A 14,380-nucleotide genomic window follows, 5' to 3' on the forward strand; every position below is an offset into this window, starting at 1 on the left:
AAAGCTGAGACTCGGGGACTTAAGGTAGCGTCCGGATATGAAAGCTGAGACTCTGTGACGCAAGATAGGGTCTGGTTATGAAAGCTGAGACTCCGGGACGTTATGTAGTGTCGGTATATGAAAGCTGAGACTCAGGGACGTAAGGTAGGGTCATGATATGGAAGCTGAGACTCGGGGACGCAACGTAGGGTCCGGATATGAATGCGAAGACTTAGGTACGCAAGATAAGGTCCGGATATGAAAGCTGACACTTAGGGATGCAAGATAAGGTCCGGATATGAAAGTGAAAATGAAACGTACGCAAGATAAGGTCCGGATATGAAAGCTGAGACTCGGGGACGCCAGGAAGGGTCTGGATATTAACGTTGAGACTCGGAGACGCAAAATAGTGTCCGGATGTGAAAGTGAAGACTTAGGGACTTAAGATAAGGTCTGGATATGAAAGCTGAGACTTACGGACACAAGATAAGGTCCGGATATGAAAGATGACACTTAGGGATGCAAGATAAGGACCGGATATGAAAGTGAAAATGAAACGTACGCAAGATAAGGTCCGGATATTAAAGCTGAGACTCGGGGACGCAACGCTGGGTCCGGATATGAAAGCTAAGACTCTGGGACGTAAGGAAGGGTCCGGATAGAAAAGCTGAGACTTAGGGACGCAAGATAAGGTCCGGATATGAAAGTGAAAATTTAAGGTACGCAAGATAAGGTCTCGATATGAAAGCTGTGACTCGGGGACGCAAGGTAGGTTCTGGATATGAACGTTGAGACTCGGGGACGCAAGGTAGTGTCCGGATATGAAAATGAAGACTAAGGGACCGAAGATAAGGTCCGGATATGAAAGCTGAGACGTAGGGACGCAAGATAATGTCCGTATACGAAAGGTGAGACTTAGGGACGCAAGATAATGTCCGGATATGAAAGCTGAGACTTGGGATAATGTCTTATACGGGACTACTGCCCAGATATGAAAAGTCGGGCTATAAAAGGCTTAGCTACAAATGCCAATGATGATGAACGCAATATAAGGCCTATTTTCAAATGCCGATACTCCTGGACACAAGGTCAGGCTTAAATACGATAGATAATGCTCATAATCGCAATGTATATAGGAATGCAAGGCTTTAGTGCGAAAGCTAATATTAAGGGACACACGGTACGAGAACTGATGTCAGAGACGCATTGTAAGGCCAAGATACGAAAAATGACACAATGCAGTGTCTAGTTACGAAAAGTGTTATTCAAGTGGCAAAGTAATGCTTAATCACGAAAGCTGTTATTCAGGAATGCAAAGGAAGGGCTAACGAAAACTTATACCCAAAGAGGCAATTTACGCGATACGAAAATTGATACCATGTAGGGTTAGTTATGACAGCTGTTAGTTAAGGTCGCAAAGAAATGTTTAGATACGAAAGCTAAAGGCTCTCTATTAGCATACCCATTTGAATTTAACCTTTTTGCTTTGCAGTTCCACGAACAACTTGATAGAGAAGACCTGCTCTACTACTTTGGTGTACAAGAACAACATCAGGGTAATGTCACTTGTCTTGCAAATAAAGTTTGATCAGAAAATTGTGGTGCAGTATTGTGAATTGACGTCGATATTCATCCATAAACTTATGCTACTGTATTCTAAGGAATCTGTCTGAATTGGATAAATGGTTTGGTTATATTACAAGTCTATCTGCTTCATATTAACATACATAAATTATATGTCATTAGTTCTTCATTTCATCCAATTCCAGTACCGTCTTACATGTTCATTGATGAACCATCAATGACGTCATCGAAAAGGAAGGGAGGAGATGCTATGCTTTTCTCTATGACCGCATTTAGAGAGAGCTTCCTATTCCAGCTTACAGTTAACGAGAAGTTACTAACGCAAGGTAAAATCATCAACGCTTTGTGATTTTGCATTCCACTTCATCAATATTCGCCGTTTCCTGGGGAATATTTGTTCAGGTATTCTAGTTTATAAAGAAAATACTATACTTGGACTATTATGATATCTGTTCAAGCTTGGAGGGGCATTCAATTCGTTTGTGTTTACTGTATTTATTTATGTTTTATCAAAGCTTTGAAATATTTCCCAGGTCGAACTTGTTTTTGTGCTTTAAAATATATTTTTCTTCTTTTCATCTTTTTCCTTGTTTATTTATTTATTGTTAAAAATGAGGTGAAAAAGTCTTATAAATGATATATAATTTGATCGTAAATCTTCCGTTCACTACAGGTATTGTATTCTATTAAATGTTTCGCCCCTCTCAGACTGTGTCCTGCAGCACTTCAGAAGTAACGTGGTGATATCGTCCTCCCCCTGTGCTGACCATTACCGCCCGTGTAACTACTATGGTCAATCCCTCACACACATTGACCAATGGGCAGCCGTCAGCTACTGCGACTTACTCGTAAGACTTGGAAAAGAAATGTTTTCAAAAACTAAAGGTGCCCAAATTTACGTTCTACACCCTTGGGAGTAGGCAGTAAGAGATATGTCAGAGGTTATTGAGAAAAATCAGTCTCAGTAAGGGTTGACAACGCTTAAACAAACTCGATGCATATTCATCAACAGCTAAATAGCGCACTTTTGTTTTCTGTTCATTAAATGTTGTTCACACTTTTTTTCATTGAATTGAATTTTCTATTCTCTATATGGTTTTCACGCAAGAGCAACAGAGGAAGGTTTTGTTTAATAATGTTTGAGGAATACACCTTCGAGTGATATCATTGTGTTAAAATTCTCCATTTCTGGCGCTACGAATTTCCACCTCGCCTCGCCTCTGAAGCTGACATTTTATCGTCTATAATGAGCATTGCTCCTCCAGACCAGGGCTGGACTCCTGTAGTTGATACCGTCTGGATGAATAAAATGGATGAATGCTGGTATTGACAGCTATTAACATATTAATATAGTTTAGCTTAATATCACTTCAAGTATTGTCCATCGTAGACCTAGATACGAAGATAGGCAAACGAATGATACTTAGGTATCTAACTGGTGCTATTAGTTTATTCCATGTACTTACCAGGAAAGTTTAAAGGTGCTATTTTCTATAACAATTTCAGCACACAATGGTGAAGCCCTTTAGTGTATATTGTAGCTTATTTTAGGGACCTAAGTTTATTCCAGTTTAATTCTCTCTCATATTCAGTTATCTTGAACAAGGTACTTGTATTCCTTCCTTCGTTAGGTTGGGCTGATTTCGACCTCCAGCCATGACTTGACAATACTTCCATTAAAAGCGAGCCAGCTGGAACTAGTCCGTTCCCTGAACTTGACGACACCCTTAAGGAGAACCTACATTGTGAACAAGCTAACCAGGAAAACGCCAGGTAAACGGTACTTAATCAATATGTTCGTAATGCAGCCCATCTATTGATTGATAGAAAATATGAAATAGTTACCAACCGTTATCTAGCGTCTTATATATGTTCGAATCTGCTTGAAAAACCACCCCTATTAAGCCACCTATTTCTCATTTCTTCAAAGCAGTTAACAAAATATTGAAAAATATTGAACTCCTTAAATAATAATAATAATGATAATTCGAGGTTCTTATTTACCGCTTTATTACAACCTAGTTCGTAGGTCGGCTCAAAGCGGTTCACAAATTATTAACCGTGGTTATAGGGCTTTTGCAACTAGCCAATATATTTCTCAACACCCCGGGGAGCATGCCATTTCGGCGCTCACAGCTAGCATTCTACAATACTAGCACTGCCCAACCACGTACTCATTTACAGCTGAGTAGACTGGAACAAGCGGAGTAAAGTATCTTGTTCAAAGATACAACACAGTGTCGTGGCGTGACTCGAACCCGCAACCCTTTTGTCACGAGCCCGGCGTCCTACCACTAGTCTATCGTGCCTTAAAGAGACCACTGTTGGGCCAGTCTTGGGATGGTCTCCTTATATACATTTGACTGTAATTACCGGATAACTGAAAATGATCTACATTTCCTGAGATATACATTTTTACGATTCGCCGGGACGTGCATCTGGATTTCAAATAATTCCCGAATATTTAACTACAGGTATATTAAACTTATCAATAGCTCTCGTTAAATTACTGACAACAAATGTTCACACAAAACATACCTCATTCAAAAAATGAATTGTTATCATGATTTTGTGCAATGGTAAAAAATAAGACTTTGAAACGTAATAATGTGTATTGTCAGACATTTGTTGATATCACGGTGATTCATTATTTTCCTAAAACTTGCGCATGACCGACGCATCTCGAGTAAAACGTAAACCACATTTTACGCAGGGAACATTTTGAACCATTATTTCATGCTTTCCTTGTAATTTCGGTGTCTCTCCCTTGGTTCCCTCTTTGAGGACGTGATATCACTTAGGCTTAAGCTAGATTAAATGTAGGTAATAAAGCAGAAATGTTTGTTTTTTATTTATTTTTTATTTTTTTCCAAGTTTATAACAATACAAATATATCATACATACACATAATTACTCTTACACATTACGATTCATTCATTAAATATTCATTTATATTAAACTGCATATATGGCCATGGTACCTCTCCATTATTTCCAGGTATAATTAATGATGAATTATGTTTATGTCAAATTAAATTACAGCTAAATTATGTCCGTTATATATAAGCATTGTTTAGAAGTGATAGAAAAGAGTTTAGAGCAGGTCCTAGAGGTAAAGAAGGGAAAGTAAGACTAAAGAGAGAGAAAAAAATGAGGGGGGGGGAGGGGGGATTGAGAAACAAAGAAGCTATATAGATGTGTCAGAAAGTTCAAGGAGTTTTACATCTATGTATTTAGAAGTACAAGTCTATGTAAGAAAATTCTATATGTTCATATTTTGGCAAAGACAGGATTTAAGCAATATTAATTAGACTTTCCCATTTTTCTATTCAGTAATTAAGTTCAATAAAAATAATTCACTTTTATTAACAGCAATATATCTCTGAGTAAAATATGTGTCCTTGATAAGGTTCTTAAGTGCAGCTTCTGACAATGACATTGGTAAACATCTCGATTCATTAAGATATTGTTTGATAAGTAGAATTATGGTATGATCTATCCTACTACTGATACTGTTTTGATTAATTAAACCGTAAATGAAGGTTTCCTTGTTAAAACCAAATGGGATTAACAATGCATCAAGAGGGAACTCAACATTTTGTACAAAGTCTTGTACTTTCTCACATTCCCATAGTGTGTGAATTGTTGTCTTTATTTCAGTCTTACATTGAAAACAAAGGGCACTATCGCTAAGAGCTGCTTTGAAAAGATAAGAATTTGTTGTTAAAATGTGTTGATTTATTCTGTATTGAAGCCATTGTAATTTTGAATTTCTAGTTACTGTAATCATATATATCAATTTCCATGTGTCATCATCGAATTCAAACAATTCATTCCATTTGTTTTTCCCGGTGAATATGGAACTATTTTGGCACAACAACAACAACAAAAATATTGAGTTTCTTTTTTTTGCTTCATAAATATTTCTAAATTTAAGGGTATGTATGGATAACTAATCAAAGTATTTAAAGTATCATCATTGGACATGTAGTTTTTTTTATAGTATTTATAATACCTTGATATGTGAGAAAGTTAGTTTTTACATCAAATTTTTGTGAAAATTCTGTAAAACTATAAAAAAAACACCAGAATTATTATCTTTTGATAAGTCATTTATAATTATAACACCCTTTTCAAACCATTGCTTATAAAATAAACACTTGGTTCCTACTGTAAGATATTTATTATACCAAATAGGCATTTTCAATCTACTTTTTATCTCTCTTATACAATCTTTTTATCTGCTATTTTTTCTCCATGATTGAAACACATCTTTCCGAAAAGGGTTTTTACAATTGCCTTGAATAATCGATAAGTATTCTGAACCACAATAAAATGAAATTTCATTATTAGCATATTTTTTAAATAACACTTGCCATACCCCCTGATGTAAGCAACCTACGTATCCAATTAAGTTTCAAGGCTTCAATAAAAGATTTGATGTGGATCATTTTAAGACCCCCTTCCTGATAGCTATTGATGATTATATCCCGTTTTGTTTTATTCACTTTACTTTTCCATAAAAAAAATAAAAATTTCGGATTTTTTTTTTTTAATAAAATTGTCATCTGGATTTGGTAAGAAGATAAATAGATGATTAAATTGGGACATTGATAAATGTATAATGATTTGTATTCTTCCTATTGGTGTTAATATTCTTCTACTTCAATTCTTAATCATTGAGAAGTAGTGGACAGTTGTTTACATGTATACCCCTAATATAATTATTATTTCTAAGTCTAATTGCAAGTATTTCTGAACACAAAATAAAAATATACGGAGCTATCGGATCACCTTGACGGCAACCCCTCTTAATTTAAAAAAAAGACGAGATATTACCACCTTGATTAATTGCAGACATAGAGTTATTATGTAATGTTTTTATCCAACTTCTAATATCCTCACCAAAATTAAAATATTTAAATACATTATCAATAAACTCCCAGCTAACAGAATCAAAAGCCTTTTTAAAATATCATTGTCCTCTGTATACTGCATTATATCGTAAATTAATCGTGTATTTTCCACTAAAACTCTGCCTGAAATAAATCCTGTCTGGTCAGTGTTAATTAATTTATCTAAAACAGTTTTTAATCTAGAAGCTGTTGAGCCAGATTTAAACAATATTCAAAAGACAAAAAGGTCTCCAATTTTTAAGAAATTACCTTGGTTTATCCCCTTTTGGTAAACATGTAATAATTCCTTGTTTTTGAGTTATAGATAAGTTTCCATTTATATATGCATACTTATTAGATATTACAACAAATTTACCTAGTTGTTTCCAAAAACACTTAAAAAATTCTACTGTAAATCCGTCCGACCCGGGGCTTTTATTATTTTTCATATGTTTTAAAGTATGTGACGCTTCAGTAAAAGTTATATTACCTTCTAATGATAAAGATTCTACATTGTTTAATTTTGGAACATTACAATTAGATAGAAATTTATTTAAATCCACTTCTTCGATATTACTATTACTTGCATACAGTTGTTCATAAAATAATTTAACTTCATTTAAAATATCTTCTTGTTTTCTTATAACATCACTATTTTCTTTTTCTGTCATCGGGATAATTTTCGAGGTAAAATGTCTATTTTCAACATTAAACAAATAATTTGTTGGCTTCTCTCCCTCTTCCACCCATTTTGCCTTTGACTTTATAATGCTACCCCTCATTTTAAATTGTCTTATTTTTTCCAATTCCTTCTTATTTTCACCAGCTTGATCCAGATTGACATTATCCATATTTTCGAAACTGTTAATAGATTCTATAAGAGTATTTTCTTGTTTATTTTGCAACCTTTTCTTATGTGAAATAGTGTTGCCGCGTATTTCGAATAGTAAGGTGTATAAGAAAAGTTTGTCGTTGATTTGGAACTGGATATCCTCGTCTGATATGTTATTAATAAAATTTAGGTTATATATTAATAGGGCATACTGCTTTTTAATTTCAAAAGTAAGTTTATTTATAGTTTTAAGATAATCCTCATAATGTAATAAAGAATTATTGATTTCCAAAGTCCTCTTCCTCTCTTAAACTCATTAAATTTTATTGTAATAGTAGGTATAGAATGATCAGATCTGTAACCAGTTTCAATACTAGAGTTCTGTACATTCCTAACATATTTTCTGATACAAGAAAAAAATCTAAACGCGCCTGTTTAATAGGATTATTTCTCCTCCATGTACATATCTCTTACAATCTGGATGTTGCTCTCTAACATTATCTACTAGACTGAATTCATCTATAAGTTCAATTACTTTATCTCTTGCTTTAGGGTTATTTATCTGTTTATAACTCCTATCATAATCAAGGTCAGGGTTCAGCACTAAATTAAAATCTCCACATATAATACAAAATTCATTACTATATTCATTTATCACATCTATTATTTGCTGATAAAAACTAGGTGTATCTAAAGTTTGGACAATATAATGTTACTAAAGTTACTTTTTTATCATTTATCAACATGTCTAAGGCAATGAAGCAGAAGATGTGTAGTCCTCTGGAAGACATTTTGTTATTTCGTTGTACTTTTTGCTTATTTTAGGTCTCACACAATGTCTTATGCTCCTAGTAATTAAAACAAACTTTAATGTAATTAAATTCTACCATAGTTTCAATGATTTTGAGTTCGAACTATTGTTTGGGTGCCTCGGTAGCCGTGATCGCTAACGCGCACAGTCATTACTACTGTGTGCAATCAAGCGTGGTCTTCAGACCACTAACTCTCCCAAGAATTTCGGTTCGATCCCCAACAGTGGCGGAACAAGGGAGTGGTAGGGTAAGTTGTTATTCCTCCGACATGGTCGGTTTTTTACCCGTGGGTTTTCTCCACCACGAAAACAACATTTGTTTCCTTAGCGGAGTCGTAATAAAATCTCTATGGATCTTATGTTTGTTGTTGACAATGTACATGACGTTAAATAAAGGTTATTTATTTTTATGTTTCTCTGTGTTTAATAGGTGTTCCGAAAAACAACACGAGGACTCGCCAGGACACGCTGGCCACCGTAGAGATAGTGACCAGTGGACCAGTGGTTAACAACCACGCAGATGACAACAGTCTATACGGACTGAACCTCACCTCCTTCCTCACCATAAACATGAATATTGTACGGAGTTCTAATGATACACGACTTTACCGATCTCTTGATAAAATTATATCCTTTGGTATCCGATTTTGTGGCTAAAATGCTGGTTTATTTGTATTTAATTATGATTTTACGAACATGCTCTCAAACTGGAAAAAATGATTAAAAAAGTCAACAAAGTTATGTTTTACTGTATAAAAACGTTCACAAAATCTTTTTTCATTGGCATCACACGTTGGTTACATAATTAACGCTATTGCAATGTGACTTGTTTCATACATTAATATTACGACTATGATCAATACTGTTTTGCCAATCTATGTATATGAATCGTGCTTTTTTGTTTTTTATCAGCTTTTATCAGCTAGGTATTGATAAATGAGATGTAGTCGACAGTTTCGTCTCTGATGTGTTGTGATCATTTTGACAGGTTTTCTCCTTATTCCATGACGAAACGCTGACCTACCATCTCTCGCCAACGATCACTCGAATAACAGTGGTCAGCAATACACAGGTAATATATATAAATATATATGGTAGATGAAATTAGAATGTTTAGTGGTGACAGTATATAGACGTCTGAAGCAATGTATTAAGGGTAAAGGAGAACATAAGGCGTAATTATTTCCCACTTCGTCAAACCAGACGAACGAGGAGTGCCATTTTTCGATGCTCCAACAAAGACACAAGAAGTAAGATAGGATTCCTGTTTTGAGGCCTTTTCTCTATGACGTCATCCCATTGATATTGTTTATACTCAGTTGAGGTTGTCTTTTTGTTGGTTATTGATCTAACCCCCATGAAGACACCTCGCTCAAAACATCAGGAAATGTATCATATGTGTAATGTGTATGCTTAATTACACAGCTTCTGCCGTTAAATCCAAGCAAAAGCAGGGTCACCTTCTTACTCAAGCTCATTCAAATTTATGTGCATTACCGAAATTTATAGGTTAAGCACATTAGTTAGCCCTTCTGCAATATTTGCAACTTAATAAAAAACAAAAAGCGCTAGAACAAGATTGTCATTAAAATATGCTTACATTATAAATAAACAAATTTGGATTTCCCTAATTGATTAAACAGTGTGCTTAAAAGAAATGTGCGTGTATGTTGTCAGCTGAACATTATTGTTGACCACAACAATACTAAGTATAACTTTCTGTATACAGTTCTTGGGTAACACAACGAACAGTTACCGTATGTTGAGCAAGTTTGCAGATTGGTACTCCAACACGAGTCCGCTACACAGAGCTGACTTAGCCATACTCGTAACTAAGTGAGTAAAATAAAAATAATAACGCTAAGACACAATGAAAACTCCCCAGATAATTACAGGTCAGGGCCATGCTTTCTCGTTTCTATGCCATTTCCGTCTGTGCTTAACTTTGCAAGTGTTATGAGCAGTGACCTGTTCCGAATCGAAATTTGAGGTGGTCCGACTACTTTCTAACATGAATTGTGACATTTCTATATATACTACGTAATAATCCTGTTTGCTTTTGAGTAATATTTGTGCATCAGAATCATCTACGTATGAGGATTGCCTACAAATTGCCTCTTTTGGTTCCTTCTTCCCTTTTTTCTCACGATAGGGAAACGAAACATAATCAACATTTTGATTAAATGGTACAAATAATATGCCTTGAAAAAATCGTATGCTAATCTTTTTCAGTAGAGTATTTGCACTCTTATTTTATTCGTTTCTTCACTGTTTCGAGACAAAAGCTGTTCACAAAAGAGGAGACGGTGGCGTATGATGTGAACGGCTTAGCTTTCACCAGTGGAATGTGTCATGATAAGGACAGCAACTGTATACTGGCAAAGGATATAGGGCTGGGCACGGCCTTCATAATTGCTCACGAGATCGGACATACGTAAGGGATTTCACGGCCGTTCACTTATAATCAATTTGTTTTAGTGCCAGTTAAATGGTTTGTAAAAAAGTGTTCAATGAGATAAGAATAAGATGAGGTTGGAGTATTTACAAGTGATTTTGAAACATTGTTTATAATTCGACATCAGTGCTTTTTTGTACTTTTATCCAACACAGAACGCTTCAATCGGATACAATTTTTAATTGACAGCGAACATTTTGTTTTCAGATTGCAGATGAGTCATGATAATGATTTCGCCAAATGTAATGAAAGTGGAAACATAATGCAGAGTTTTGCGACTTATGGTCAATCGAGTTTCCATTGGTCAAGCTGTAGTGACGAAGCAATGAGGACATTTTTCGAGTGAGTTTAAATTTTCACCCACAAAAAGCCTCTCCCACATTCACACAACCTTCACACTCACATCGACGCCCATCCTACTTAAAACAGTCGTGACTTCACCTTTAATAGAATTTTTATTACATTTTATCAAATTTAATCTAACTTTTTAAATTCAAACAGTGACGTACATTGATAATGGATAGTTCTCTGTGATACAAAATTAATCTATTTAGGTCCGATAATTCTAAATGTCTGAGGAACAAGACTAGACACGCCAGCAATACGCCGATACTACCAGGGAGTCTGTATGACGAGGAGGCCCAGTGTAAGCTGACCTTCGGGAATAACTTCAGGCCTAACTACAACAGAAAGGTAACACAACAAATTAAGTTAGGTCAATACGTCTTCCTTCTGAGTTACTGAAAATGAATAAAAATACTGTTATAGGCAACATATTTGGTAATTCGTCGTTGTATCTTCCAGAAATCAAGGATTCAGTTTACAAATAGTAGGTTCGGGGAAAATGGAAATAAATATTTTATATCATTGTCGCTTTTATTTTGTATTTCCATAATGTACTTTTTTAAATTTTTATGTAAGATTTCCATATCAATGTATTATATATTTTATAAAGTATTTCATTGTTACTCTAAACCGGGGAACTTTTGCCCAATTCAACTTTCGCCCTCCGCTGGTTAAATCTATATACTGAGAGAGAAAATGGCGAAAGTTATACTGTGGCGTAAGATCTCCCCTTATGAAATATTTCCTATGTTTTGATAATTGCCATCCATATGATGCCTATGCGTAATGACGTATTTTACTTTAAGAATAAATGTGGCAAACTTTCGTGCTGCTATGACCAACGACATTGCATTGACATCGGTTATCCCCTGGTGGATGGTACTGAATGCGGTAATGGATCCAGAAAGGTAAGGACTACGAGTGATATTACAATGAATGCCCTCAAACTTAAGGGCACCTTATGGAAAGCATAGGGCAATTCGTTTTAAACCTATACATGGGCACATTTAAAACGTTGAAAGTGAGCTCCTCTTTGAGGACAATTTATTCGTATATTATATGTTAAGAGGATATCTTGATCATCCAGGATGATTTACTCTCATGTTTAAACTATGAACTTCGGCGAGTAGTTTATATTTAAATAAACTCAAAATAAATGAATATATATGTAAATCATAATTAATTGTCGAGTTGTTTTTTCCACAACCGGAATATCGTGACGTCAAATGATATTTCACTGAAAGAATCTAACTTAAATGCTTATCATTTAGGTTCAAGCTATTTTAATTTTATATAATGAATTTCAAGTGTAGTTCATATCGGAATATATAAGATCATGTTTTGTATATTACCTGGTAGGATACATATATAAAATGCATCTCATAACGTCTTGATTAAATTTGTGTCGTTGCTCTATTTGAAAACGAACATTTTGTATTGTTCAGTGGTGCATTAAGGGTCGGTGTGTGGATATCGGACCTAACGGACCTGCGCCTATCCAAGGTGGATGGTCTTCCTGGGAGTTGTGGTCAATTTGTTCCAGAACGGCCGGAGGTGGAGTCCGCTTTCGCGAAAGGAAGTGCAACAATCCCAAGTATGGTAACACAGCGGTTATCTTTGTAAATATAATGTTCTAAATAACAACATATGTACGCGTTAGGTACAAATCATAGCATTATCAAAATAATCTCATTCTTCAGTATGTGTATAACATCCTATGTTTACTTATTGCTCCGTTTGGCGGCCAGGTTTTGTAATATAAGTTGTACATGTTGTTACCAACATTTTTAGTTTTGAGCAATCTTTTTTGTCCTTTGACTTAATAAAAGAATATATAACTATCTATTCCTATTCCTTTCAAATGCATTCCTAAAAACATTTCGACCGTTTAGCCATAACACTGTTTAGAGAGTGTTGATTGACCTGTCGTAATGGTCGGAAAGCTTGGTAACTTGATTTGCTTGACGGTTTTTAATGTCCATGTACATAACTATGTTGCAGGCCACGATACGACGGCAAATACTGCACAGGAAGGGAGAGTGTAGTGAGGCTCTGTAACATTAAGGTATTAAACAATCTCCATATACATGTAGTTTAATCCTTGTTACATTAAACAAATTATACTGTGCAGGACAATCATTTATATAAACTGCTATTACGGTGAATTATTTATTGGCTTTGAAGCTGATAGTATCGTTCATTGAATTAATTCTATAAAACTTTGACTTTAACACGATCGATTTATAGATATCAGAATGTAGGCGTAGTAGCAGGATATTTTGTACTAAATATTGAATAGTTGAAAAATGAAGCAGTCAATATCCTCAATATTCATGTATTATGTAACTTGATTTCAGCCCTATGGTATGTCTGATACCATGTACAAAGCCCAGCAACGAACTCAGCAACAAGCAGCCATAGGTATTTAAGTATACGAACTCTTACTGCTGTTTTCATGATAAAATAAAATAATGTTTTAAAAAAACAACAACAAAAAACAACATTTTAATTTGTCTGAAAACGACATTGCTGAAAATATGTGTTTGTGTAATAAAATGAGGACACATTTAATAAAATCTCTATACAATGTATTACGACCGACTCTATACCGTTTTCAAAGTTGATAAATAAGTTTTTCTCAATTATTTTTATAAGGTTTACATAAACGTGCCTTTTCTGCTATAGCTCAATGTTCTTTATTCCCTAGGATTATGTACACATGATACAAACAAACGGAAAGTGGTCTGTAACAAATTGTTTACAAGCTCACATGAAACAGAATTTATAATCTACCTTCAATTCCTTTTTCTTTTCCTGAAATCCGAATATACAAAATTTCAATTCCTTTACATTGTTGACAATTAAAGCTGAACTAGCTTGAACACACTAGGTTTTCGATGACAATATTTCTTAGTATATTTTTGACACAATTTGAATAAAATGAACATTAAATTATAAAAATGGAATCTACTTCAACTTCAGCTAAATTGCAGTATGTACATATTATGTTGTGTCGTGAAATAGTATCATATCTACCTTTTTTATGTTAGGATTATGCTATGATAGACTAACACTTGATAATATTGATTATACAATGTAGGTCGACATGTGTGCAGCATGAATAGGACGGTGGATAACAACACCACGTGGCTGTCGTATATTGATGGAACAAACTGCAGGAACACCGACCCAAACCACATATCCAAGTGTTATCAGGGGGATTGTAAGGTAGGTGGGCGTTTCATAGTCTCAGAAATAAGGAATTTCTCTGTAATAATGAAGGAGACATTCCTTATGTTTAGAAGTACATCGTAAGTTACAAAAAGAAAGAAAGAAGAAAAACTCACAGGGACAAAATGGAAAAAACAAACAAACAAACACAATAATATCAAAAGATACAATACAAATTGAGGAAACACAAAAAAAAAAACACAGGGATTACTGTAGACCAGGTCCGGTTTGATGTGTAACCATGGATTA

At 34.8% G+C, this 14,380-nt stretch overlaps 1 protein-coding gene across 1 annotated transcript; it reads left to right on the plus strand.

Moving 5' to 3' along the window:
- Nucleotides 1–720: 720 nt before the first annotated feature.
- On the plus strand, nucleotides 721–12,537 carry LOC110450928 (A disintegrin and metalloproteinase with thrombospondin motifs 17-like). Its single transcript, XM_021498743.1, has 13 exons — nucleotides 721–747; nucleotides 1,472–1,535; nucleotides 1,749–1,889; nucleotides 2,272–2,411; nucleotides 3,195–3,336; nucleotides 8,531–8,679; nucleotides 9,089–9,172; nucleotides 9,830–9,936; nucleotides 10,379–10,534; nucleotides 10,763–10,897; nucleotides 11,110–11,248; nucleotides 11,707–11,808; nucleotides 12,346–12,537. The coding sequence occupies exons 1-13, from the start codon at nucleotides 721–723 to the stop codon at nucleotides 12,535–12,537; spliced, it is 1,578 nt and encodes a 525-aa protein (XP_021354418.1).
- The last annotated feature ends 1,843 nt before the right edge of the window (nucleotides 12,538–14,380 follow it).

Source organism: Mizuhopecten yessoensis, unplaced genomic scaffold, assembly GCF_002113885.1.
Source record: "Mizuhopecten yessoensis strain PY_sf001 unplaced genomic scaffold, ASM211388v2 scaffold597, whole genome shotgun sequence".
Taxonomy (NCBI): domain Eukaryota; kingdom Metazoa; phylum Mollusca; class Bivalvia; order Pectinida; family Pectinidae; genus Mizuhopecten; species Mizuhopecten yessoensis.

What these genes read in the sequence shown, in the direction of transcription:
- LOC110450928 (XM_021498743.1), top strand. Translation starts at nt 721, where the DNA reads ATGAAAGCTGTGACTCGGGGACGCAAG. An exon ending in CTGTGACTCGGGGACGCAAG is followed by an intron (nt 748 to 1,471) that starts GTAGGTTCTGGA and finishes TTTGCTTTGCAG; the next exon opens with TTCCACGAACAACTTGATAG. An exon ending in GCAATGAGGACATTTTTCGA is followed by an intron (nt 10,898 to 11,109) that starts GTGAGTTTAAAT and finishes TAATCTATTTAG; the next exon opens with GTCCGATAATTCTAAATGTC.